This window comes from Triturus cristatus, chromosome 3_2 (genome assembly GCF_964204655.1).
Source record: "Triturus cristatus chromosome 3_2, aTriCri1.1, whole genome shotgun sequence".
In the NCBI taxonomy this organism is placed as follows: Eukaryota; Metazoa; Chordata; class Amphibia; order Caudata; family Salamandridae; genus Triturus; species Triturus cristatus.
This window is the reverse complement of record NC_140584.1, coordinates 19,237,589-19,258,103: the sequence shown is the minus strand read 5'-3', so window position 1 is coordinate 19,258,103 and position 20,515 is coordinate 19,237,589. Positions and strand designations below refer to the sequence as shown.

Here is a 20,515-nt window from a genome sequence, read left to right as displayed (position 1 = left end):
TACGCCGGTTGACGGGCATCTCACCTTTTCGGCTCTGCAGCAGCACGTGCCCGGTGCAGCGCGTCCCAGACAGCGTTCGGTCCACGTGATGCGGTCTTCGGGAGCTCACCGCCAGGATATCGGTGGGGTCGGGCCACGTATCGAGACCCCCACCCTCGTCGCCAGTGTAGAGTTGGGCCGCGGCAGGCTCAACTCGCTGAACAGGCAGAGTAATTAATGGGAACCACACACTACTTTGCTCATGTGAGCCGGAAATCCTGTGCGACTCCAGCTCTTTTATTTAAGCTCTCTGGCCACGCCTGGCCAGAGAGTGATATAATGTGCAAGGGTCCTTCCGGGCTAGGGTCATAAGGCTAGTCATCAACTAGACCGCTACAACATCAACTCAAGAGAGCTACCGCTCCACTATTCAACCGGGTTGACCGACAAGTGTATATTTGTAAGAGAAGCTTCCACCGAGTCCCATTGAATTGTGAAAGGTTTTCAACTGTTATTTATATTGCTTCGTAACGACAAAAGTTCGGTCAAAGCACCATTAAAAATACAAATGAATTTAATTATTCAAAGTTGTTCACTGCTCCCCCTTTCAGCTGGCAGGGCTTTGAAGGGAGACCATCGTCTGGAAGCAGGAATGATCCTGATTTGTGGATGGGAAGCGATTTCACACTGTGAACAGGAATCATGCCATGTACCACTGGCATGCTGCAATTCTGCAACTGTAGCATTCCCACATAATCATTGGCTTTCCACACAATCCGCCATCAACTGCATTATTTGCAAATACAACCCCCCAAACCATAAAAAATGTTTGTACTACAGAGAAAAAGTTATTTAAAAAAGCAAAAAAACAAAAACAAATAAAGACGTGAGGCCAGATTCGCAGTGACAGGAAAAATGCTTTTTCTAATGTACAATATGCAAATGTGATTCTGTAACTTGTCCCTTACAAGTACCAAATTGGTATTGTATGTATTACTGTTTTGCGACTGAATTCCGATCGCAAAACAGTAATACTTCACCACTATTTCAAAAGTGGTGGTAACCCATTCGCAAATGGGATGGGGTCCCTTTGGGACCGCTTCCTTTGTAAAAATATTGAAAAATATTTTCTTCTATACATCTGTACAGTGCCCTGCAGTGGTAGGCTTCTGCCAAAGGGTTAGTCTCCTCTCAGAATTCAGGCATTAAACCTATGCTCAAATAGCGAAATAATACTGTCACAAAATGTGCTGCATTATACCACCTGCTTTGCCTTTTCTTGCATCACAGATTAGACAGTTCTTCCACATATTCTGGTCTTCCATTGCCACTTCAGTCTACTAGCTGTGATCATGCGACAAACGTATTCAAGTTGTGGTACTGCTAGTCAGCAACTATGGGCCAGATGAACTAAGATTAGGAATAACAATTTCCTTATTGCGATTATCACAATTAGGTAATCAGTATTCCTAATGTATGAAACTTCTTATTTCCAAACAGCAATTCCTAGTAGGTCACAAATCGACCTACATCATGAATATTGATAAGGTTGGCTGCAATTTGCAACCCATTAGGGATCGCAGACATCACACAGAATGATGGCCTGCTGAGGTCAGCAGACCACCATGTCTGTGTGCTTTTTAATAAAGCAATTTTTCTTTTTTTTGTGTGGAGTCCGTTTTCCTTAAAGGAAAACGGGATGTGTTTAAAAAGAAAAAAAAACTTCGAAGTATCATTTTTTAAGAGTAGGCAGTGGATCGAGGGAGCACTGCCTGCATTAAAAAGCATTTTTCACTATATTCAAAGGGGAAGGGGTCTGAAGGGGACCCTTTCCCATTTGCTAATGGGTTACCACCATTTTTTAAATGGTGGTAAAGTATTACTGTTTGACCACCAGAATTCGGTCGCAAAACAGTCATACATACCATACCGATTCAGTATCTGGAAAGGACGCCCAAAACAAGCCACTTCCAAATACCGAATCGTGAACGCAAATTGTGATCTGGTTGCAAGTTACTGAATCACATTTTGTACATTTGAAAAAGCATTTTTCCCTTCGCAAATGGCTTGATTTAGTGAATCGGGCCGTTTGCGACCTGAAAATGCTTTGTACATCTGACCCTATAAGTCTTATACTGGAGAGGGAATTATAAATTCCATCACACCAGTACTGGTTCAGTAAATTACCAGATACTAGAGATCTGGTTAATTCCGGGCTACCTTTAAAACCCACATAGCAAAAAACTGCCACCATTGGGCTAGAAATCCCTATTCATTTATCATATTTGCTTGTAACTTGATTTTTAGTCTGCTGAAAATAAAACCAACTCTGGTCAAAAACTCGAAATAACTCTTGTTACCTCAAATGAATAGCTAGGACGACACAGCTATGGTATCACTAAACACCCACATAATCATAGATTGTGACAGGCAGTAATTGGTTTTACAACTGGAGGCAAATGTTATGGTGGTATTTGTTTCGTTTTTTAAATTGGTGCCAGACGCAAGAAATTGTGCCTTAAGCTATGATATTTTAATCTTTTCTGATAATTGCTATCACCAGTACTTACAGGATCCACTGGATGCATTTCCATTAAGTGAACTTCTGGGACAATCTACAGATCCTCATATGGTCCATCACACCTGTAGGCAACCAAATATCATGCTGTGTAGATATAACATTAGTTGGATGTTATGGCTGACCCCAGCAGAGCAAACACCACTGCTATTTCCGGATATCTTTCTACATCAGGACGGCAAGCTGACTTTAACGAACCCTGATCCATTGGTACATTACGGTGTGAGGAATGAGTGGAAAATGTCCTCATACCTTCCATCCTGGACATCATGCTCATGGAGTCCTGGAAGAGACTTTCCGCTTCTGCCTGTACGCTCTTTATGCTGGCACTGATTGTCCCCAGGTCTGGGGACTGTCCCACTCTGCCCTTCAGTAGGGCATACTTCTGCTTTACCAGCTCAAAGCCCTGAAAAAAGGCCAAAGAACAGTCAAGGTATACATGAGTGTTTAGCAATAGCCCATCCAATAGCCAAACCGAAAACAATACAGGCCACACAGAATAAGAATGGACACGCTATGCAAAATCAGGATTGCTACAAATTGTTGTGTGTTGTGGTTTGGGAACTGAAGGTAGGAGAGAACTGGAGATGTGCTTGTGCCCCTGTGCAGCAGCCATTGTCATTGGAATGTCAGAGGAAAGGTAATTAAGGACGATCGGACAGGCCAGAAGGGGTGATTAATTGGGTAATGTTAGATTTATTTATTTATTTTGAGCTTTTATATAGTGCATAAACCCACAATGGAGAGTGACGTATCATAACAACTGTGAAAGGAAAGAATGTGTTTTCATGAAGACGTTTAAGGGCTCCGAAGTCCATAGATACCCTGGATTATCAGGAAGGGGGATGGAAATGGCGGATTTGATTGCTAAGATCACATGATCTCATACATTTCGGAGTGTCCCAGCACTGGGTTCCATGTGGATCAATTTGCACCTCAGGACTGTAAATGTGTCCCACCTGCGAAAGAGTTACTTGCTGTTCTGAGCTGTAGCCCTAGTTCTCAAAGGTTGCTGGCCTCAGGTTCGTGTGTGTTATGTGTAGGACTCTAAGGGGCATATTTACAAGCTAAGCAGCGATAATTGAATCGCCTAATTAGCAAGGCCACGCTAACGCGTGAAACCTTGCTTTAGCGTGGGGATTCCTAACGCCCAGCTTTCCATCTCTAATCAGATGCAAAGTGGGTGTTCCTGACCTAACATGACAGGAGAAATGTCACTAAGCGACATTTCTCCTATCATCAAGCCCCACGCTATGAAGCATAGCGGCAGGAAAAGTAGCGATAACCCCTGTTATTGCTACTTTCCTTACGCCTGCTTCAGGACTGACTTAGCCATGATATCTTATGGAAGGTGGATATCATGGCTAAGTTTGTGAGGCCCTATCAACAAGCTAACGCCACATTTTGTAAGATTATCGCTGGATTTCCAGCGATAATCTCACGTTAGGCAGTTAGCGCTAGGATTTTTATTGCTTTTGAGATAAGCGCTGCTAATAGCACGCTATCTCAGCGATAAAAATCCACGTTACCCGGCGATAATTATCCTCACGCTAAGAGCGCTGAGCGATAATTATCGCCGGGTGTTGCTGATATGCCCCTAACTACTTTTTCTTCCAGTCTCTGTGAGTGTCACGCCCATACACTTTTTGTATGCCATCAATTACACTGTGAAAAAAGCCAAGCAGTGTAATTATACCAAATATTACTTACATTTAATTATGAGTTGCTGGTAATAGGATTACTGACTGTAGCCGAGGCTTGACATGATTATATATCAAGGTCTACTCTGCTAGCCCTTGCAGAAATAGCATCCGGAAGTCGTGCTAAGTCTGCAGACATATCTAGTGGTTAAAAATAGTTCCCCATTTATCCTCTGCCACCATTACTTACAGCGTCTCCTTGCAGTGTACAATTCCAGGTGGGAGACGGTTTACAACAGCAATCGTGGCAGTCAGTAGCGGACACACAAACTGTGTTTTTGCGTAAGAGACTGTGCGGAATACTTGACCTTGACTTGCACCCTTCCCCTGAACCTGTTACTTGTCATTTACTGCTTCAGAGAGGTCTCTCAATTGGTCAATATTTCTTAAGTGCTAACAAAGCTGAAATGTGTGTGCGGTTATTTTATAAACAATCTACAGGGTAGCACAGTCCTTCACCAAGAGGTGCTAATGGAAGAAAACATCGAAACGCAACACAACCAAGGACTAAACACAAAGATCTTTGAAATAGGAACACAGGTTAAAAGAAGTAAATATGTCAAATCTTTACACCGAGTTTCTCCTGTTACCTGCTGAGCCTTGCCTGCTTGAGCACCGGCTTCCGCTGCGGCCTCCTGGGCCTGGCGCGCCTCTTGCTGGTTCTGTTTTGCCTCCAGACGTAGACCATTGATTTTTTCATTAAAGCCACGCATACGTCCAGTTAAGTCATTCAAAATCTTCTCGGACGGTGTCAACACAAGCTGAATCTGAGTAAAATGAGAGCATGGTCATCCTTCAAGCAGCAACTGGTCGTGAATTGCTGATACAGTATGGATTTGCAGCGCAAAATGCGTATGAGGCATGTCTTGTACTGCTTGTGGTGCCTTTTCAAGTGACAAGATTGGGAGACATAGGCATAGTCCTGCTCTTGTAATAAGAAGGTTCTTCAGTGTGGAGTTCTGCAAGGCTACCTTTCTTGTCTCTGTTTTTGAACTTGCACACTCCAGACAATGACAGACCTATCCATAAGCTGCAAGTGTGTTCCTACATTTATGACAACCCATCCTGTGAATCATGGACATCCTTGCTGGACTATTGAGTGCTATCAATATATGGGTGCAGGCGCTGACTGAAACAACTTTTCATTTAGTATGGAAGGTCCTCATAAGATGGTGGATGCCCCTTAGATTGTGCATTTCGAACTTGTCTGAGAGACTTTGATCAAAGGAGTGATGGTACATTGACGGACATGATGTGCTGCACTCCACTACTTCCGCGTCTATTGAAAAGTCAGCAAGAGGAGGTTCATTTTACCATTATTTAATACAATGAATTCTGCTAATGTTAAATTTTTTTGTGATCACCTGAACTTCATGAATACCTTTCCCTATTCCCATTTTTTTGAGGGGGAAATATACTTCATCGAGGATGCTGATATCTAATAAGCAACACAAGCAAATAGGTAAGTGCGATTATAACTCACCATCACAAGAAAAAGAGCATTATATTTCTTCAATAGATCCAACCTAATAAGTGTTGCCTCATCACAAAATCCACTCTTAAGAACCCACAGAAATAAAAATAAATTGACCGCAGACTGATAACCATTCCTGAAGTCTTCAATCACGAACACAACCACTTATCTCGGTCTTCTTATTTTGACTAATATTGAATGGAAATTCAGCCTTGATGTGTCAGTTTTTAAAGAAATCTGCCCTCCCAACTCTCACCCCAAAATGTAATACTGGGGATGAACCAAAACATTTTTGAACTCTCTATTGTCACATCTGTGCAGTCAAGGCACAGAACAATGCCCACCATTTTCGTGTTTTAAGCCATCGTAGGTTATTTTGCTGCTGTTGCATTCATTTGAAGGCTCTCTGTCAATATTAAGGTATCCTGCACAGTTGGCATGTGGCAACATGTGCCTGAAAATATACATTTTAATCCAGTCACTGAACAACTCTATAATACGTAAATTAGCAATCTGTTAATATGTACACTATCCTCACTTTTTTATGGACCACATCTAGAACCATATCATCATAGCAATATAGGTCAACATCTAGTGACAAAATATTGTACTGCCATAATACCAACTTCATAATACTGACTGCCACAATATTGTGAAGGTAAGTATTTATAGGTAGGGAAGGGAGACAGAAAACATGGCTACCACACAGGATTATGCTGTGCCTACTACGCATTTACCACAATAACCAATTCACTGAAGCCATTGAGAGCCCCACCAAACAGGCAAAGATTTCCAAATATTTGCAATCAGTCATCTGCTGGGATGGAGGTGCGGGCCTCCACAATCTAGTGTGTAGGTGGGCCACTTGCCATGGTCTAAATGACCCCCATAGATTATAACGGATGGAAGCATTCAAGGACAATTTAATGTAATCTGCAAACTGTCAGATAATATTTTTTCAGAGCAGAGGGTCAGTTTAAAGGTGATAATATACACTATCAAACTTTTAGACAATTGTGTTTAGGCTACTACATCATCACACTAATTTAGAACTCTTTATAGCAGTGCGATCTGGCATCTATTTGCTCGAAAGACCCAATTGAATCACATTTCTATACAGAGGCCCTAGGAAAGCCTAAATAGTTTATATGGGTTCTGTCAAAATCCAGGTTTAGTCATTGATACAATGGGATATGGTTTAAATATACGAATTGCAAATATAATATTCATATCAAATGCAGTTTACGATAAAAGACGTAAGTTGATTCTCAGTTAAGGCCAAATGAAATGATAACTATTTGATAATATAGTTTCATATGGACTATAAACAATAAAAGTAATGGTGGTATTCATTGATCATTGTTTTACCCTCATAAGGTCAGAAGGCAGTCAAATAGCCCTAGTGTATTACTCATGAGGTCAAATTCTTGAGTTCACCCAGAGCACTTTCAACATCCTGTGATCATTAAATTCAGCCAAAAGCCTACAACTGGAGAATGACGATTCTCCAATTATTATGCAGAGAGAATCTTGATTTCATTAAAGCAGCAGGCAGATTCGAATCTGACCACAGATTCAAAAATATTCTTGCAGCTCCGAACCTTTGACGCAGTAGGGAAACATCAATGTAAATTATGTGACAATCCCCCTTTAAATACTTCAGCCATGTAAAGTTTGCTTTTACTTTTTTGTATTTGGGGAATGCATTATTTTCTTCTGAAACTCATGCTGTTATTTTCATAAAATCAAATGAGAGAAATAACACAGTAATACATGTTTAAGTTCGATATGCAGGCCTCTATGCATGAATGATGTCATGAATGAAGGTCATTGGAGATTACATGAGAGATGTCATGTATGAAGCTGTGAACAGTGTATGGCGGTGTTAAGGGTTATGGTTCATGTACCATATCATAGTCGAAGACTTTCAGTACATTTCTCACCTCTGCAATCCGATCCTTCGCAACCCGCAACTGAAATCCTGTACCGGCAACTGTGTCCTCTGCTTGTTGAAGGAAAGCTTTGCCTTGGTTTATGTTCACTATCACACCCTCCACATTTCCTTCCACAGCATTTGCCATGTTTCTGTAAAGGCCAAAAGGTTTTAAAAAGGCATCATAAGCAAGACACAGGTGAATGATAGACATGAAAACGAAGAGGAAGCGGGGTATACAACAGGTATTCAGACAAGAAGTCAGTGACGACATTTACATGAATTTGAGTGGCCTCTGAAATGTACAGAGAATCTAAGAATAAACCATTTTTATAGAATCAGAATTCTTAAGGTGCCACCCACAATTTACGCATAGTGAAATGGGTTAGCCGGTTAAGGCATCATTTTTCGGATGTGAATAATGTCACTATTGCAGAATAAAATAACTCAGAATATATTAAAGATTTTCTAGACAAATGGTATTTCCTCTGCGTCCAATCTGTGGGTTTTTTCTATCCCCCCTGGAATTGTGGTGTGTTCCTATGGCATAATAGCACCAAACCAGCATTTTATTTTTTCAGCACAGGGTTGTTGTACGTGAACTCTGCGCATTGTGTGATATTTAATGTGTAACGTTTTAGTTTACCCATAATTTACCGGATTTATTTCCATCATTCTAAAAAGGATCCAATTTAATTCATGGTCTACCTTCTTGCCTGGTTTAATGTAAATCTGTTCAAAGTTTATTCTGTAATGGCGGTCAGATAATGCAATGGCAAAGAGAATGAGGTCTTCGACTTTTGATCCTCCGAATTACTTTTGCTCCTTTTGACTAATCTCTAAGAAATGTGTTTGTTCTGGTTCTCCCAATTTGTCTTCATATTCTTGCCTGCTTGAAATAAAATGCTAGGGTTTTGCATGACTATAAATTGTACTCATAGGATATCCTCAGTCCCTTCGGCGCCACGTGACACAATCTCTTTTGGTTATTTTAATTGTGTATTATGACAATCAGCAGGTAACCCAATGTGCCAGTGTTTGGTGGTCATCTTCTCCCACATGATTATTTAAGCATTAAGGACACAATTGCCTTCAAAGTTTATTGTTGACCCTATATACTTAATTACAAAAGTGAATTCAAATTACAAGGAGAGACCGTAAATGAGAAGAGAATTGGCCAATACGTGCCTTGCCCCTGTCTCTGTGTTGCCTTTTTGAAACATCTTTATAATCACATCAGGCCACTTAACGGTTTTGTATTTATATACAAAGTGTTCTTCCAGTAGCCAAACCGTAAGAGAATAGTGGCTGCCCCCTACAGCAGCAGTTTACAGGGCAGCTGCATGGCTATTAGATAAGTGATATCCAGATTATGCACCAGCATTTACATTAAATCCTTTCATCATTGACACTTTATTGCCCAACCAATCACATCCTTACTCCCCAACGTTGAACAGAATGCAGCTATCATTAGACGATTCAATTGTAATGTTCTTGAGGAGCCAATGTTTCCCCACATTTCATAATCAATTATCCTATATGAAAAGATGGAGACATTTCTTTCGTTTACTTGCCTTGCGATGCAATTTGCATAGTTCCCTATCGATTTCAAAAGGTTAATTAATTTCATGTTGAATAATTATTGGCACATGCGTGTCATCACATGTTAAATCATTCTTCTGGATCTGTCAGCAACTTTAGCTCAAGGTTCGCTCCTAGGTCCCGCTGTTATCAACCTGAACATGAAACCTCTGAGCCTGATGTTTAACAATACAATTGTTGTGCATCAATACGCTGATCACATTCGGTGTACCTAAAATAGTCTAACTCTAGAGGACAATCTGACTCTCTGTTCATGTCTAAGAGCACTCCATTCCTGGATGACAGAACCCAAAAAAGGAAAAGGATTTCCTACTTATGTCACCCGAGAATAGCAAAAAACTTGAACATTTTCTTTTGAACGAGGAGTTGCCCGATGATGAAGCATGAAATCCATCTGGGTGTGTGAGGGTTCTTGCTCCTGAGCAGTCAGATCCCCCAATCTGCTTGCTCAGACCCCTCCTAACCAACTGCCTTTTCTGTTTCCTTTTCTGATTCTTTTAGGAACAGCATACTTCACTTGCATACTAACTTCTTTCTTCACTCGCTCGAATAAAATGAGCAGATAATCTTTCCAGACGACTTGTAAACTACAGTACAAACTCCTGTTATCTCAAGGCTCGACTTTGGAAACACCGTCTTAGCACGTGCACCTAAATCTTCATTCACTCCGCTGAAGGCAATATCACACTCCACTTCTAGACTCTGAATGCAGTTGAGAACATCATGCACATTGTACGTGATCTTCATTGGCCACCCTTACTAACACGAATCCCGTTCAAACTAAGACGCCTCACCTGTAAAACCTATGAAGTGACACCCTCATTGCTATCCAAACTCCTCGCTATTTCAGGTGACATTAGAGAACTCAGAAGATGAAAACAATTCCAACTAAGGGCATTTTTCTTCAAAACATCTTGCTCAGAGACTCTCCTTCTCAGATGCCGCAACCTCACTTTGCCTAGTTACTTGAAAGCCTGAAAATGGGCTGCACAAACTGCTGTCACTACGTTCACTGCAAGTTTCTTCTCACTTTTAACCTTTTTGCTATGATTTTCGCACACTATAGAGTCTAATGCTCCTTGTGGTGCAAGTGCACTAAATAAACAGGTTTAATAAGTAAAGACATACATATTAGTTGGCCTAACTGAATATGCTATAAGGCACCAGGCCATTGTTTTAAATAGGTGTGAATAATTCAGAGCAAGGAAAATGAAAGTGATTACAACTCAGTGACATGCTCATATGTGTGCGCCTCCACACGCATGCGTACAGATCTCCTGACATAGATGGATTCTGTATAGTTCAGTAATTGTGAATACTGTACCTTGCAGTTTCTGCTTCTCTTTGCAGCTGCTTGGTCTTCTCAATGTCCAGCTTGGTCTGCTCAAGCACCATGTTGACGTTGGGCAGCTTGCCTGCGATATCCCGTATCTCCTTGATCTTCCGCAGCACAGAAGACGAGTCGGTGGGGAGGTGCAGGGAGAGGACATACTCACTGACCTGCTGTATGGTTGCAGGGTCAGTCGCGGGATCTGCAGAGAGACGCAAGCAGCACGTACACAGTAACAATTATTATCCTGTTGGAAACATCCTGACTTGTTCATTATATGGACAAGGAGTGCGCCACAATGGAGAAAGTGGAAAATTCGGTCGCAGCATCAGACAACTAGCAGAGGATGATACCCCCAAAGACCCAAAAGCAATAAGAAGGATAAACGGATATTTAATCCTATAATGGCAGTACCAGAGTCAGGTCTATGAATACATGAGAGACGCCTGCAACAGAAATAGCTAGGTTCTTATTCACAAAAAACAAATGTGAAATTGTGGGCAAATATTTACATCTGTGCCTGAATGTATTTTTACTGTATTTTGCTACTCACAAACATTTCCAGGGCCAAGCACAGGTTTCCAGGGTTACACCTGGGAATGTCGTGTCTCCTCCGAAAGGATCATAATCTTGCCTATCATTCCATAGAGGATAACTCTGTACAGGAGGTATGGAGACTCTTGGGCAAATGCACATTTTATTCTCCATGGGGAAACATTTTCCCCATACAGCAGTGAACAACTAATTGCAAAAAAGACATGAAATCCCCCGATAAAGAATAGTAATACCGAATGCATTCGGACTATGGTAAACAATGAAATTACTGTATAAATTACGAAAGACGCTAATTTCTAGGATTACAGCAATCAATACTTTTCTTTACGAATGTAATGATTACATAAGAAAAGGAAGAGTATTATAATTGAGCACCAATTAAAATAAAATGTTTTTCTAGTGAAAAAATATTTTGAATTACTAGATTTCATTGGAGTCTGCTTCACACTGCAAATCAACAGTGCATTGCGGGTATCCACTTGGAACGGTGACAGGTGGACAATGTTTCCATATACTGACACTCACGAACTGATGGTGCACCTGGATAGCTGGAAAGCTTACTGTATGAACATAAACAATTATGAGGAGTGTAATCTCGAGACTTCCCATTTTTGTTATCCTTTTTCCCCATACAAAGAGACCATCCCCTACACCCTGGGAGTGACTAGTTCCCTTTTACATGATGGAAATGGAGCCCTTGGTTGAAGTAAATCTCTGACCATTTACAATGCGAATAGTAGACATAGAGGTGGTTGAAATCGTCCACAAACGTACATATCTGTAGGTGTTCCTAAACTTCCAAGGCAAGCTAAGCCTTAGAACATGCTTTTCCCACCCTTTCAGTGGGATTTACTACTGCAGATTTCTGCACACTAGTGGCAGAGTAATAAGCACTAATAAAAGCATTTACACCCTCAAGGAATCCCTTTGTGAATCCTTGGCAGACATCAAAAAGGAAAATTCTGTCATACACTTGTTTACAACCAAATGTACCTTTTAGGTAGGGCCTCTAACAGCATCATACCTTATCAACCGCAATAAAAGCTTTCTTTTACCAAGATACAGGAGTTCATCCCATCTCCCACTGTAAAATGATGCAGATATGCAGCATCCATATTTAGAAACACCCAGGGCTTTGGTTTTTACTAAGCGTCATATTACCAAATCATTCTGAGTTTCACACCTGTAAATGAGCGATAAAGCAGACCTCTTCCTAGGTGTAAAGCTCAGAATACTTACATTTTCCCCATGAATTCTTTCACTTTTTACCTGCAGAAAACTGTGTGGGAAAAACCCTGGTTATAGTATTTACCAAAAAACTTTGATTTCTTTTTAAGGTGGAAATTCCTGTTAGTGCCAGACTAGGTATTCAAGCGGGGATTGTAATGAGGCCCTTGGAAAAGTATATTTATACATGTAATATAAAAGCACCCGGCCTGTGTCAGCAAGCACTCACTCAGAGTGTCTGTAAACGTGCATCACATAATTCCTCAGGGCTCTGTGATGAGACGCAGGCAAGAAGCGCAATGAAATACATCCTTCTCTCCACTGCCATCCCTGCATCTACTCACTTCTGTAATTGGGTTCATGCCTTGACTGAGGAGGGCAGAGGAAACTTAAACCAAGGACAGTGGGCCTCAGTTTATAAACCGAGGGAAACGCAGGGACAGCTTCTGGGTACTGTTAGGTAGAGTCTTACAGAGGTGGCTGCCAAGCACTGGGGAGTGTACATTTTCATTTCCTTTTAGGAAAGAAAAATCACACTTGTTGCTGTGATAATACCTCATGGCATAATTTGATTTGTTTCCGATAACACACATTTGTGACTCCACTCTCCGAAATACGCACACTCCTCACTCCTTACACATTATTAATCCACAGTCCTCTCTCTATATACATTCTTTAAAGGAACCTACAATGTTTAATCCTGGCTCAGTATACAATCAGACCAATGTACACGCCTCACACACATGAAGGATGCAAATACTTCACAGTGCACAATACACACACTCCATGTGATGCGCACATCCAATGCACAGATAACCCACAAAGTATATACACCCATGCGATACAGTTATATTATATATTACTTTATTCATTCTCCAGACTGCACAGATTCTTCAGAGTCACACAGTCTTGACTCTACACACTCTTAAGAAACGACCCTAGGAGCTGCTTTCACCTCCCTGTATTAAGTTAACATGAATGCCCACTTCATCATATGCCTCATACAGAATACACATAATTACTAGTATATGGTATAGGAATTAACCAAGCAACATATGACTATTTTCACACCACCATATTAAACCACACAACAAACATTGTGTCCACATATCACCATTATAAACCCACAGATCCATAGTAATCCAAAAAAAACAAACACACAGCCACATTCATATGTCCACACTCACCAACATGCATTCATACACACACCATCAAATATCCACACAACCACCATCTTTAACCAACCACCATTCAGCCATACACTGGCCATTTACCAATGTTTTATAGTACCTATAACAAAATATCAACGATCATACGGCTAATCACACATCATATATTAGTATACAGCAACCATTATCTGCCCACACAACCACCACCATGAGCACCACAGCCTCCACTGACATAACTACAGAGCCACATTTATATACCCGAATCCACTAAAAATACACCAATGGGCAAACAACCAAATGCCCATTCACATCAGCACAAACACAGAGGGCCACCAACATACCAACCATCATGCACTCAAATAGCCAACATTTTCAAATGCTATTCACTGTCGACAACAAAAATGCTGTATGCTGAAATCCTCCCATAAAACTACCCCACATCAATATTCATGCATCCACAACCACTAACATGTGATCATGCAGCCACCATGAAATGCCCCACCACCATACACATAACCAGTCACCATCATTCACCAATACGCAATAATTATATGCCACCAGATCAACAATTGTTTATATTGTCAGTTTAAAACCTTAATAATATACTGTCATATAACCTTAAATAAACTAAACGTAATAAATTACTCTCTAAATCACATCTCATTTTAATATTACCCGAGCACCAAAAGGTTGACTTGATACAGTGGGGTAAGGGCAGCACCTACACTCGGCAATTCACCAATTTCTTTTGTTTTTAAGGAAAAGCCACTGTCAACATAGTTGTCAACCCTAACTTTAATAGAATGTATTTTTTTTTTAATTGGAATGTGTGTATGTGTGTGTGTGCGTAAAATTTGTTAATTATCATCACGCGAAGCCTAGTGCAGGTCATGGCTCCCTTCCCCTTTCTCATCAATGTTAATGAGTAGCATATCACTTTCAGTACTTCTGGATAAATGGTCTATGCCATGCTGCTTTTTCAACTCTATTAGTTAAAAGTACGTATGTTTCAGCAGGACTATAGTCCCATCTTATTGCATAGTTCTAATGTGTGAGCACTGAAGAACCAGAAGTAGAATCAATACCACAACCATAATGTGTAATATCTACAATATGTAATTCCCCTATCCTAAAAAATAAATCTGCCAGAAATGTATATTGGATTTCATAGAGAAAACCACCAAAGCCCCTAAATGTCTTTGATCCCACCATCAACAATCGTAAAATGGACTTGTCCATCGTCCCCTTTATTCAACTGCGCAGTGTAACTGCTTCTGTGAGTATTCTTGAAAAGCCAAGACAGTTACATTTTACCAACACCACTCTGGGAGTTCTTTGACATTCTAACATCCTAGAAATTTGAGAATGTACTCCTGAAAAAAGTGCACACCTATACATGAAGGCATTTGAATTTGTTTATGAATGTGAGTCGAATTGTTGCAATCGTTTTAAAGATCAAATACATAGTCGATAGCTCGTAAAATATACTTTCACTGTGCTATTTTGTGCCATTTTGTGTCCAGAACATACAGCGCAGACAAGTGCAACCTCCCCCCAGCATAAGTACATAAAAGGTGGAGCTAGTTCACACGTTCTAATCTGTTTCTTCTATGCATCATGCAGGGGTCCCTTTGCCATTAGGTGTTGGTCTCTCACTGAACCTATTCACAAAAAATGTAAATTTGCTCACGTAAATTTACTTTTACATTTGAAGTAAATTTACAATTTTTGGTAATTCACAAAATCTTGCAGGCATTCTTCTAGGACAATGTGGCAGGCCCATCTTTCCAGGGGTACTTGCACTGACTCTTGTAAGCACTTGCATGTGCATAAACTTGAATTTGCGAATGAGTAAATGACAAAGAAAAGTGTATTTGCGCTTGATAACTTTATTTTTCTTTTGTCCAATGGAAAGTATTTTTCACTGACTCTGATGATTATCTTTCCCTGCTCCCCTCTCTGTATACAACATTACTGTTGACGCTGACAACTTCACAAGCATATTGAAGGAGGGATTGCATCTTGCAAAGATGTGTGATTACCCAGTACCTGGCGTAAAGCACTATCGTTTGCATCCCGGTCGTGGAAGACGGTTTGCTATTATATACATTAAGACTACCTGCTTAATGTTACACAAGAAAATTGCTTTATGGGTGAACTGTCATGCTTTGTTAATACAGAATGTTAATTCAATATCAGGACTGGAGGCGAAGATTATGCCTTCTTTCTTCACTTTAATCCATAGCAGCGAAGATATAACAAAAACTACATTTCCCATGGAACAAAGGAAACATGTAGTCACAACAAGAAACATGGTACCAATCAATCACAGCACATAAATCCAGTGTCCAATCAGGGCTCAGGCAGCCCAACATAGTCCTTCAACAGTGTCCTCTCCTCCTCTTTCTTCGCTGCTACGCAGCAAGATAAGTACCATTCAGGCTTATTTTCCCGTTTTGTGCTTTGATGTACTTTGCTGTGGTAAATTTGCTTGTGCTGTAGCGAGCGCTGCTTCGCGCTGTTCTCTGCCTATTTTTTAAGTGGTGTGAATTTCGTTATGCGTTAGCTTGCTTTCGCGTGCACAGCTTTGTTTTGATGGTGCCGGAAAAGCGCTCTTATCTACAATCTCCCGCAGCGTGTGGGCTACGCTGCGGAGAGTAAACCGCAGGCACGGTTTCCCCGTTCCTACGCGGCTCTTTGCTGGCGGTGGCTCCGGACCTCCCGCCGCTAGAGGGCGCGGGAGGAAGTGCGAGCGCGGTGCATCGTTTGATCTCTCTTCAGAGAGTTTCAAACGTCGCGCCCGCATTTGTTGTTGTGGAGCCCTGGTCTGAAGGAGACACCTGAACGGTTGTAACGCGACAGAGAAACATTTGCATTGCTGCATTTAATTGTGCACCATGCTCTGTGCCTTGGCCCAATATACCTTGTGAAGGCAGAGCCTGTATGTGCAGCTCGCTCTGTTAAATGCCTTGCGAGGTCTTGTACTTTTGGGGGTGCATGTAGAGGGACTTTACCCAGACCAGTTGGCCCCGTGAAAAGGGGTTTGTTGATTATTCCTTGCCAGCATTTTTGTCCCTGGGCTTGAACCCGTTGATTCTGCGGTTTCCCCGCACTCTTGGAAATATTTTGGATGTCACCCAGCCTGTGGAGGCCTCGTTTTGCAGGCTCAGTGGGATCCACTTGGTGTTATTGCACGACGTTAGTCAGTCTTCAGCGTCATGGATTTCTATAACGATTATCAGGAGGAGGAAGACCCCCTCGCTGACATGCCCTGGGGCGACGCCTTCTATGAGGCAGTGGATACCTCTATTTATAGGGCGGTTGACCAGGCCATTTCTCCCTTAGAGGATAGGCTCTCATGCCAAATTGAGCAGGCTTTTTCCAGACTTTCACAGCAGATTGCCCCCCCTCCCTCCCAGACTCCAACCACTTCTTCTCAGGACCCACTCGGCTCCCCTCCGCCTAAACGTTCCCATGAGGAGGCACTGGCGTAGCTAGGGGGGGCGGTGGGGGGCGGTCCGCCCCAGGCGGCACTATTTTGGGGGCGGCGGCCGCGCGGCACTGGTGGCCCATTGCGGAGGCCTTTATAATTTATTTGGTGACACTTACTGACACCACTGTCAGTCATTACAGTAGTGTCAGAGTCCCCAAATAAATTATAAAGGCCGCCGCAAAGGGCCACCAGTGCTGCGCATGCGGCTCCGTTTGAAGCGCAAGTGCCCCTGATTGCAACTGCAAGTGCAACTGTTTCCTGCAGCGCACGCATCACCACCTAGCATGGTGGTGTGGTATGCGACCGGACCGAGGTCAGAGGGAAAAGACTCCAATCAGCCAATGAGCTGTCTCAGCTCAGAGATCCAGCCAACGAGCCCTCCCCTTCGTAATGTGCAGGAAATCCAACGGAAACCAGGGCTGGCAGATTGGGCTAGTTCTCGCACGCACAATTGGGCGACATTTTGCCCGATTGTGCGAGAAAAAATCGTGTTGGGCGGGCTACTTAAATTTGGGCTAAAATCCACCCAGTGTGCGGCGGATTCAAAGCTTTGTGCGGCGCCGCCGAGCTGCAGCATATGGATGCCTTGCATGCCACACCTCTTTCCTAATATTAGGTGCAACTGTGGCTCTATGGCCTGCGGCCCCTGCCCACAAGTAACACCGGCAGGGCCATAAATCTATGCGGACGGGAAACTTCTTTCCATTTAGGGTCCTGCAAGATCTGCAGTGACCTTTGACCTGCACCCAGTAATGTTCCGACCTGCCTTGGAGTTCGTTTGACCCAATCCTGGGTCAGATCAGTTCAATGATGGGTGGTGTCAGGCACATTACGGCCCACCTCCATTCGCATGCAGCAGCAGCAGGTATGGTGACGTCGGAGGTTCCAGCTGTAGGGCTTAGTGTAGTTGGGAAAGAGCCGGGGCAGAGGGGTGATGAAAATACATGGCAAGGAGAGCGGTGAGAACAGAGGGGTGCAGAGGGCAGCGCTGAGTGGCAGATGAGCGCAGTGGAAAACAGGAGTCAGGAAGTGGTGATGAAAACACTGGACAAGGAGAGAGATGAGAGCAGAGGGTACAGGGGGCAGCGAGGAGTGGCAGATGAGCGCAGAGTGGAAAACTGGGGACAGGAAGGGGTGATGAAAACACAGGGCAAGAAGGGGTTGAGAACAGAGGGTGTCGGATGTGTGCACTGGGAAGTGGAGCACAGGGGGCAAAAAAGGGCGAGATAACACCAGGCAAGGAAAAGGATGAGAACAGAGGGTAATAGGGGGGGCGAGGAGTGGCAGATGAGCACACAGAGTGCAACACTGGTGGCAGGAAAGGGTGATGAAAACACAGTGCAAAAAGAGGGATGACTAGAGGGGTGAGGGGGCAGATGAGCACACAGAGTGGAACACAGGACGTTGTGATTAAAATACAGGGCAAGGAGGGTATAAGAACAGAAGGATGCTGGGGTGACAGATGTGTGCACATCAGTCACACTCAACAATAACATTGATGATTATGAAAAGCAGACTTAGGCACCCCACATGGTGTGAAATACTCGTTTATTGGCAGGGCAGGCTCATTTTAATGCACTCATGCCTCAGCAGCCTGCCTGGTTCTGTCACTGGTCAGCGCGTGACTAGCACCAGACAGGATCAGGTTTGTTTTTTAACAAATCCTGCTGTGTCCCCACAAACACATTGCTGCTACGCTGGCAGGGTCAAGGCAAAATCATATGAAATACTTGACTAGCTTCCTGTCACGGTGTTCGTGCAATTTGTCTATGGTTTCGCAAGCAGTAGTAGTGATCACAAGAGTAAAATCATGTACAATGTGAGTAGATTGTGGGCATACGATCATTTTACAGTAGGATCAGGTGCTCTGCAGCAGTTCTTTTTATAGTTTGGCCTTGCTCAAATCAGTGTAATTTCTTTTGTTTTATCTGTTTCTATGTACTTAATTTCTTGATTTTGCTCTGTCACTCTTAGTGTCATACCATTAGTAGTTGAATGTCATTCATAATTACTCTGAAACTTTGAAAATGGCTCACCTAAGCACTCTTAAAACGTGGCAACTATGCAGTTTATTTTCCATATCGAATAGTGTCCTTCCATTTCTGGTGCTTTGAAATAGTTTTAAGATCTTCATAGAGTTTCTTGTTGCTGGAATGGCTGTAATTTCTGATGTTTATATGTTTCCCTCAACTTCTTTACTTGATTTTTGTTCATGAGAAGGTGTCACTCGTAGTCGTTGAATGTCACTCATAATTACACAAAAAATGTGAAAATATCACACTTAAGCAATCTGAAACCTTGACAGCTATGAATCGCCTGCAGGCCCCTTCGTACCGTTTTTTTTTGCCTTCGTACCATTTTTCTTTGATCAGGCCACAAGACTTCATGTTGCCTCGCACACAGAACCGTGCTAGCTGTGTGAAACAAGCATTGGAATTCAATTGTTCTCATATTTGTTGGAGGTGGTGCTATTGGCAATGTGAATGTCCAAGTGTAATTCGTCCATACTGCATTGTTGGTGTCTTTGTAGTTCCTAGCTTATTTGGCAGGTTTGTAATGCATGCAGACCTTCATTTGAGGTTTATGTTTTGTATTAAGCTTGGCACACTTTAAAAATCGTTTTCCTTTCACATTGTGGTGAGTTTGTAGGTTAAAACACCCTTTCCTGTAAGCAGAAGGGTCATAAGGTAGGTAGGTTCCTGCAACCACTGTGGCCGTTGAGATGGGTGCACTAATGGAGGAAAGGCTTCTCACCCCTAATTGGAGTGAAGTAGGCCTCCCACAGACCCCGGTGGCACTGCACCTACTGCATTATTGATAGTATACGTCTTTAAGGCAGTAAACATTTACCTTTCCACTGGCTGAACAAGGATCCACCATACTGATACCTTGCAAAGAACAGGAGATTGAGATTCTTCTGTGAGTCTGCAGAATGCACTTACACTTTATCGGGTATTAGCTTATGGGAACATCAAGCAGCAATCTCTGCACCCCATGCCATGGACTGCTCTCTTCAGATGAGTAACAAAAAGTACGAAACATACGTAATTTGCGTATATATAGAGATGTTCAGCATTGCTCTTGGAGCATTCAAACAAGTGTGAAAAAACATGGAGCATTGGCCTATATTGCCATTACTCTGAGGGGCCTGACATGAGTATGCAAAAGGAACTTCATGCTGAAGAGCACCTTTCCCAAGAAGAACGTTTCCGCAGTTGCAGTCCTCAAAATTGGACCAAGATTTTTTTTTTTTTGGGCAGCTTGCTCCACACCATGCGATATCAAGTAAGTGACAGTTTACCTGACAGAGCAACTTTGATTTTAGTGTACAAAATATAGGTAATCTTATTAATGTGGGTACTAAACATATCCTTGAAATAGAAGTATATTTTTTAATGTTGTAGACCGGCTACACGTAAGTTAATGGAGTGGCAACATTAGGCTATTTTGGGCTACTTTTTTGTTGCTTTTGGGC

At 42.3% G+C, this 20,515-nt stretch overlaps 1 protein-coding gene across 2 annotated transcripts in view; it reads right to left on the bottom strand.

Moving 5' to 3' along the window:
* LAMB3 (laminin subunit beta 3) overlaps positions 1 to 20,515 on the bottom strand; it is a 318,725-nt gene that overhangs the window by 12,902 nt on the left and 285,308 nt on the right. For both annotated transcript variants that reach the window (XM_085647191.1, XM_085647190.1), the window contains exons 19-22: positions 10,591 to 10,798; positions 7,675 to 7,816; positions 4,848 to 5,024; positions 2,810 to 2,963 (exon numbers count right to left, since the gene is read on the bottom strand). In XM_085647191.1, coding sequence (XP_085503317.1) covers positions 2,810 to 2,963; positions 4,848 to 5,024; positions 7,675 to 7,816; positions 10,591 to 10,798 — 681 coding nt within the window. The remainder of the gene's footprint in view (positions 1 to 2,809; positions 2,964 to 4,847; positions 5,025 to 7,674; positions 7,817 to 10,590; positions 10,799 to 20,515) is intronic.